At 31.4% G+C, this 8,750-nt stretch overlaps 1 protein-coding gene across 2 annotated transcripts in view; it reads left to right on the plus strand.

The window, feature by feature from the left end:
• Pkn2 (protein kinase N2) overlaps nt 1-6,694 on the plus strand; it is a 125,842-nt gene extending 119,148 nt beyond the window's left edge. Inside the window, exons 20-22 of one of the 2 annotated variants that reach the window (XM_027935144.2) lie at nt 3,690-3,797; nt 4,011-4,091; nt 4,179-6,694. In XM_027935144.2, the coding sequence (XP_027790945.1) occupies nt 3,690-3,797; nt 4,011-4,091; nt 4,179-4,382 (393 nt within the window). In that variant the 3' untranslated portion in view covers nt 4,383-6,694. Of the gene's footprint in view, nt 1-3,689; nt 3,798-4,010; nt 4,092-4,178 lie in introns of those variants that run through there. The other variant, XM_071618013.1, reaches the window with a different exon arrangement.
• The last annotated feature ends 2,056 nt before the right edge of the window (nt 6,695-8,750 follow it).

Raw genomic sequence — 8,750 nt, forward strand, 5'->3', positions numbered from 1 at the left:
ACAGATGAAAAGATTAACATTTTACCCCCTGTTTTCTGTAGATTAATTTAAAATAAATTTCTGAGGATACCTGAGTTGTACATTTATCATTTAAGAAATTAAGTTATATGAAGTAAATAAAGGTAATAATTGTCTATTGTGTTATAAAATTATTAGGAATAATAAAATGGAGGTAAATTTTTAAAAAGAGTAAGATATTTTTTGTTTGTTAGCTCTTTACTGGGGATTTAACCCAGGAGTTCTTTACCACTGCGCACCATCCCTAGAACTTGTTTATGTTTATTCTGAGACAGAGTCTCACCTAAGTTGTTTAAAACTTTGCTAAATTGTGGAGGCTGAACTTGAATTTGTTGTCCTCTTGTCTCAGCCTCATGAGTTGCTAGGATTATAGGCCTGCACTACCTTACCTAGTAGGAAAGAATAAATATTTTGACAAGTAATTGAAAACTACCATAGAGGGATTTGATCTGGAAATGCAAGAAAATTTATTTTATGGAATTGATTCTAAGTTTTAAACAACCTTCCTCATACAGTCAAGGGCTGAATAGGTTTGCAACTGAGTAATGAATGAACAAATTATTGAATGTTGGAAATTTTTATAGTTTTGGTCTGAGCTCATCACTTACTGGCATTTATACTGAACAAACGAGTAAATGAGTTTGTCCAACTGTCTAAGCTCCATTTGATATGACAAATTGCAGTGAATTTTCTGCAAGGGGAAGAAATGGACAATTAAAATAACAATTATCACATGCTAGGAACTATGCAATGTGTTTTATAAATTAGTCCATTTAATGTCACAGCATCCTATAGTAAGCTCCAAAGTGGTCTATGCCCTTTTCCAGATGTATAATTGGAAACACAAAGACGTTAAAAAAAAGTCACACAGCTCTTGTGTGGAGGAACTGGAATTTTTAACTCACTTTGGCTGTAGAACCTGTTTATAAACCATTTTGCTTTGCTACTTCAGGACAGAGTATTGAATCCATTCAGCCTTCTTGTTAATTAGGACTAAAGATCCAAATCTGAATTTTTTCACCTCTTTTTAGAAAAGTTACTATATGGTATGTAGGATGAAAAGATACCCTTATTTACTACAGTCTCCATTTTCTAATAATGTTGTAAGAGTCCTCTAACAGTTGCATCTATAAGCTGTGGCAAACTTGAACTTCATTTTCTCCCATTCCTTTTTTAAAAAGTAACATTTTTGTGGGTTTCTTTTTAAAATGTAGTATACAAATTAGTATGAGACTTAATTTAACAAAAATTACATGCTTGCTTAAAATTTACTCTATTAGTGATATGAAAATGTGAGATTATTGCAGAATACTATAGAATTAATAGCCTCTTCATTCTGCTGCTTCCAATTCTAAAGCCACTGCAAGGTTTAGCAGAGAACAAGAAAGTCTCCTATTTCATAGATTTTAATAAAGCTTCTAATTAATTGGCATCTTAATTATCTAGAAGGCATGGATCTTGATATTCTATCACAGCTGGTTATTACAATTTCATTTCATTTTAGTATCTCCCAGAGGATGGATGGGAAAAGAACTAAGCTTAAAGCTCATTGGCCTGCTTTATGATTTTATAGCATTAGTGAAACTTTTTTACTATTTATTTTTTAGTTTTAGGTGGATACAATATCTTTATTTTTTATGTGGTGCTAAGGATCAAACCCAGTGCCACATGTGCTAGGCAGGCACTCTACCACTTGAGCCACAACCCCAGCCCCAATTTGAAACTTTTTGTAAACTGATAAAAGTATGGTTTGACTAAAGTTAATGTCTATTTTCTGTTATTACAAATAACTGAAAGTTTATTGGATATATCAGGCATTTTAAAATTTGTATTTGTGTACCTCTGCTAGTTTTGAGGACTGGAAAAATTCCTAGAATAACCAAATATACCAGGTCCTCTTTTCCCTATGTCAAATGAGAGTGGGTATGCCAGAGAGGTTTAAAGAAACATTGGACACTAGCACAAGATGCTCTAAATGTTGATATCTGAACAGACTATTGAATTTTTTTATATGTGCTTAAACTTGTTAGCCTATTATTAATCCTATTAGCTTATCTCTTGGCAGAAACAAGATACTTTTAACATTTTAAAAGTATGTAGATGTTTCTTTACTTTTGATATACTTGTAGAGTGACAATTTCAAGTATAAAATTGTTGAAGCAGAAGACAAAAATCAACTTCTGTTTTGCCTCTTAAAATTCTGATTGGGAAGCCCAGTGAAATAGTTTTCCCCTGACTTGCTATTTCAATCACTAAAATAAATTAGATTTATCCCACGTAGTAGGTATTTGATTTATGTGTGTTGAATGAATGAATAAGCTAAGGTTTTGGTAACTGAAAGGTGTGAAGTTTTCTTAGTTATGAGCAATAAGATTGACAGCTCAGCCTTTGAGTGTTGAGTTTTGAATTTATTTTCACAAATTCCTCAGTTTAAAAATTTCTCCCTTTCTACTAATATTGCTTTCTGCTTAGCTTTTTTATTCTTAGCTTCTGACCTTATAGGACACAAACAACCGAATTAAACCTAATGAAACAAGTTAGCCAGTATTTCCCTGATAACCAGTGAGAAAATAAGGTTAGATACCCTGACTCATTTTAGTGATTTTAAGGTATTGAATGATATTTAGACATTCCTTATTTTGAAAAATTACTAGTAATGAAACCATTTGAAATTGTGAGACAGAAATTCATCTTTCAGTTTTCAGGATATGTGAGAATTTCTCCCTTTGTTCATCAAATTGTCGTACTATATATAAAAAGTAACTACATTTTTATGACTCACGGTCATTATGATCATAGTGAGCATTAATTTTAATATTGTGTATATTAAAATGTTATATTGTGTTTGTAACATTAAATATCCCTGGAAATTTGTGTTTTTTTAAATTCCGTTCAGTCTAATTTTGTTGGCAGTTGCTTCTTACTGCAGTCATTATACCTACTGATTCTTGTGTTTCACCATCATTTATTTAAGTACATCCATATTTGATGTACTTCCACGACTATATTTTCCTCCATTATAACATTGTTAACCATGTTTATGGTACTCATTTTCTTCTGCCTTTCCAAAAATTGAACTTCTTAAGGATTGTTTCTTACCTAAATATTCCTCATTGTTCAGTGACACTCTTAAATGATGACTAGCCAGATAGATGAATAAATGAATGAAATGATGTGGAATGGAGTGAAATGGAATGGAATAAAATTAATGAAAAAATAGTGTTTTATGATATAAGCAAATTTTTACAGAGTCCTGTGTTGGCAGACATGGTGGTGCGTGCCTGTAAGTATTCAGGAATCTAAGACAGGAGGATCACAAGTTCAAGGCCTATTAGGTATCTTAGGCCCTGTCTCAAAGAAAGGTGGGGGCTGGGAATGTAGTTCAGTAGTAGAGTGTCCCTGAGATAAAATCTTCAGTATCGTAAGGAAAAAAGAAAAAAGAGTATATGGTATATAATCTAGGTAATAGATTATATTACATACTCATTGTGAATTCTCATAGTCCTTTTGTATTTATTTATTTTTTGGTACTCTTTTGGTTTTGTTTTCTTTTTCACTATCTAAATCTTGATTATGTTTTAAATAGATAAGATTTTACTATGTAAAATCATTTTAAAATTTTAAAATCATTTTGAAACTCGTTTTAACTTAGTTTAAAATATTTCTTATAGTCTCCCTTTCCTGGTGATGATGAAGAGGAGGTTTTTGACAGTATTGTAAATGATGAAGTAAGGTATCCAAGGTTCTTATCTACAGAAGCTATTTCCATAATGAGAAGGGTAAGAATTAAATTAAGAGTATGAGTATTTTTAACTGCTTAAGTTTTTTTATGTTGAAGGAAATTTCCCAGTTGATTTTTAGAAGTTGTGTTATTTAGTTTGTAGATGTTGCATGGTTTAGACAAATACAAATAAAAATTATCTAAATCTCTGAAAGTTATGAGAATCCTTATCAATAAATGTATTTTAATTTTTTATTTTATGTTGTGTTAGCTGTTAAGAAGAAATCCTGAGCGTCGGCTTGGAGCTGGGGAGAAAGACGCAGAGGATGTAAAGAAGCACCCGTTTTTCCGGGTAAGTATGAAAGTTCAAAAATGTTTATGAAACTAGAGTAATTAGGAATAGGAAACTAAATTGGTCATTTTATATTTTGTGATCCAGCTAATTGATTGGATTGCTCTGATGGACAAAAAAGTAAAGCCACCATTTGTACCTACTATCAGAGGACGGGAGGATGTTAGTAATTTTGATGATGAATTTACCTCAGAAGCACCTATTCTGACTCCGCCTCGAGAACCAAGGATACTTTCAGAAGAGGAGCAAGAAATGTTCAGAGATTTTGACTACATTGCTGATTGGTGTTAAGTTACTAGACACTGTGAAACCAAGCAGACTGACTCACAAGAAGACCTCTTAAAAATAGCAACCCTTCATTTGCTCTCTGTGCCACCAATAGCTTCTGAGTTTTTTTAAAAAATACATGAAGATTTGTTTAAAAGTGCTATTTTAATACCTTCTTGAAAAGTGGCCTCTCACTGTTTTTCAACAAATCTGAGCACTGGAACCAGTTTCACGGAGTTTAGGCTGAATGAACCTTGGCCATGAAAATCCATCACAGATGAATACTTTTGGATCAATAATCTATTTAAAAAAAAAGAAAGAAAGAAAAAGAACCACTCTTTTATAGTCACTATCTTTGCCCTGTGTCTGCCTTAAGTAGAAAGAAGATTGATCACTTAACTGTTTTACAAGAAGGAAAGAGTAGGGCTTGGAATGCTATTACCATTCACATAAAGCATGATTCTGTTTGACTAAGGCAACTGCTCTTATTTTTTAAAAAAAGAAATTATTATAATAACAAAAACTGTAATGGTAGTTTGTATACCCTTGGTGGCTTGATTTTTGAAAACAGAATGAATTGATGGCTTCTTTTGTAAATTTTCTATATTTATCATGAGAAAAAATTTTATTGCCTTATCTTTACCAACCATGTAACAGAACCTCATAGCTTTCCAACAGAGCTACTTGCCAAACAGTTTTTTATTAAACAATGCTAAAGAAATGGGAACATCGGCATTTACTTAAAATATTAAGAATGGAGACTTTTAATCACCCTGAACCAAGATACTGTATTACCTTCATGCATTCCCAAATAGACATCCATTATGTTTATGTTCAGTCATATCTTCTTCCAGAATCAGTGAACTGATTACCCCTTTTTTGAAACGCATTCTACATTTATCGACGTAGCTAACTTTGTTCTTGTGTCTGCTGTAGAAGGGAACTATATCTTTGTTAAACCTTAGGGATTATCATTGTATACATGCTGTGAACATGTATATGTGCAAGTTGTAATGTATTCTGTGTTGTAGGCTTATTATTTAATTTCACCACTTCATCACTTTTGTACAGTGGCCAAGCAGACACCTCAGACTCCAGCATTTACATTAAGTGCATTTGTACATTTTAGGCCACTGAATCCAGATTTTTATATTGGCAGTTACTGAGGGCAAAAGCAATATATTGTAACAGAATGTATAAATATTTTTGATAAAACAGTCTATATTTTATAAAAAAGTTATTATAACACTAAAGCTGTACCTCAAAAGTCTCAAAAATAATTTGATCAAATGCTTTTTACAACTCTTCAGAGGATCCGTTTGTGGCTTTTTATATCTTATGGTATGTCTTTTTGCAAATCATGACTTTGAACTTACATGAAGTTTGGGGTTTTTTTATTTTGTTTTTAATTTTTTTTTTCTTCCTAGCTCATTACTTCATTGTTTTTCCTTAGTTCAACAGCAACATCTTTGATCCTGTACTTAGCATGTTAGGGTCATTATACCTCAGGAATAGCAAGTTTTTAACTAACCATACTGAATTAGCCATTTAATCATAATGAGCTCATCTCTTAAGAATTGTTCAAGTTTAAATCTTGTGAGAAACATGAAAGTGTACTGAACTATGAAGAGTTGAGCTTAAAACAAGTATTTCAGCCTTAGTAGGCATGTTTTTATTATACTCTGAAAACAGTTAAAATTGTCCAGGAATAATTCTTATTACCTTCCAAATTATTACCCAAAATCTTTTGGGAAAAATCTTGTAAAAAAAGGAAAACCATGTTGTTTAAAGTTATTTTAAAATGCCAGTTAACTAGGAACTAAACATAATTGTCTGGCTTTAATTTAAACAGTATTAATACAACATTACAATAAAACACTAAATACTTTTGAGGTACAGTCTGCTCACCTTTGCTGGTTCTCAACTATGCATAGAAAGCAATGTCTAAAATGGGCTTATAGCATTAAAAACTGACAGCATTTTATAACTACACAGTGTACAGAAGAATTTTTTTAATTGAAGTCAATCACTAAAAAAAATTAGAGGGCAGGGTATATTCACACAATTAAGCTGAAGAAAGCACTAATTTTTTCTGTAGTTTTAAATATATATATATATTTTAGATTTAAAATTTTTAAGAGTGTAAATATATTTTGCTATTACTGTATGTGTATGTGACTGCTCAAGCACTTTGTAAGGAAACTAAGATATTTTAGAATGGTACACTATGCATTCAGATGAATTGTGCCTTTATGTCATTCTAAGAAAAAAGTGTTTTGCAGTCATAAATTACCACAAATGCACAAATTAAAGTTTAAATAGAATGAAATTTGTAACTTTGGTTTTAAGTATTATTTTCATTTAGAAATATCCTAGTGATTAAAATATGCATGTTTTAATATATTCAAGCTCTCAAAAACTAATTTAAGTTGGCCTTCTTAAAGGTACTTTTGTTCTGGGGAAGGCTAAAACCATGCAAATTCACAGCAAATTTTCTACTTCACCTGGGATAATGGGGAAATTTTGAATTGTATTCTTGTGAAATCATTACCATCTACCATTCAGTGGGTATTTATGGAAAGCCCACTGGCTGTCCACTGATGATAGGAAGATGGAAGGAAATAAGGCAACAAAGTATTCAAAATAAAGAGCAGCAGGTATTAATATTATAAAACAAGCAGTGGCATTCTATGTACTTTTCTCTTGTTTGGGTTTAATTTAATTTGGGACCTGACTTTTCAGAAGATAGGCATATGAATAAACAGAATACTAATCTGAGTAAAACAGAATACTAGTCTTTTTAAGGTCACCTTATTCAAAATTTATAAATGGAATACTTTAGAAATATTAAAGGATCCATGTTCTTCCTGTATAAAAAGTGAGGACATAATTGGGAATTTGCTATTGTATGTTAAGTTGGTAAAAGTAGCCTTATAAATTAAAATGTAACAATTTTTGCAGGTACTGTTCATCTTTCCAGAGCAATGAAAGTTGGATTAAGAGAATCCTAAAGAAGCAAATGCCAATCCATGGATTATATTAATTTTAGAATTCATACTTCTCTTCCAGTCAACTTTATACATATATTATTTCTTGAAGATACTAGCTTTATATATTAGTATGATGGATAGAGACTTTAAAATCATTGTGAGAAATAAGTAAATACCATATAGACTAATATAAAATTAGAGGTATTTAGATAATTTCTAAACCTGTGAAAATTCTTGCTTAATTTTATATTTCTAGTATCATAACTAAGTAGAATTTCTACTTAGTCCTTCTCCAATACTTCTACTTTAATAAGATTTATAATTTGAGGCATTGCAGGTCTCATTGAAGGTAAGCATGGTCTCTGTCAACCCTTTGCCGCACAACAAGCAAACATCCTTAATCAGGGGTCTGGACACACTATAGCTCAGCACCCAAAATTTAAGGTGAGAGTGCCCAAGCAAACAATTTAGGAACACTGAGAGGTTGGGGCTAGGAGCTGCTCAAGTCAAAACAGGAGACCAAAGCAGCAGGAAATTGGAGACGACAGTAGACAGAATGGCATGGAGCTAGTTTTAGAAATGTAGGCACTTGGAAGAAGTAGGATTACCAAGGATGGATTTCTATAGCAACAAATCTTGCAGTAGCAACAGAACTTCTATTCTGTGCTAAAATAAAATATGATAATAAAATGTTTGTATACTTAAAATTATTACCAGTATCAACCTGTAGAAAGAAATTTAGAAATGTGTGAAATCCAAAACTGGAAAATGTTACTGTTCAAGTTAAACAGTAGTTAAGAGAGCTAAAGAGATAACTAGAGAATTGGAAGATATATCTAAAAACTCAATCTCAAAAAGATAAAGAGATGGGAATATAAAATGGAGATTAAGAAATCTGAAAGGTGGAATAGAAATCCAGGAGAAAAGAATCTTTAGACAATATGTTGGCGAATTTCTCCAAAATTATGAAAAATGTCCAAATACGGTATTTTCCAAACAGAATAATTACAAACAAATTTATGCATAGAATCATTGTAGTGAAATTAGACTCCCAAAGACAACATTTTGAAATTACTCAAGAGAAAAAAAAGCTAATTGTTTATAAAGGGAAAATTAATAGCTAACTTCTCAACAGCGACAATGCAAGCAGCAGAAGATTATCTTAAACATATTAGAAAGTAAATGTCAATCTAGAATTATGTAGAAATTAAGATTGCTCCTTAAGAATGAGAGCAAATAATATTTATTAAGGAAGATCTACTGTTGTGAATGTTACTGTAGTGAATTTATAAAGAATGTGCTTCAGGAAGAAGGTAAATAAATAATCCCAGGAGGACAATAGATTTTTTTTAAAGTTTATAAATATAAAATGATAAATACCTAAGAAAATTTAAGTAAATAA

Source organism: Marmota flaviventris, chromosome 10 (assembly GCF_047511675.1).
Source record: "Marmota flaviventris isolate mMarFla1 chromosome 10, mMarFla1.hap1, whole genome shotgun sequence".
NCBI lineage: Eukaryota > Metazoa > Chordata > Mammalia > Rodentia > Sciuridae > Marmota > Marmota flaviventris.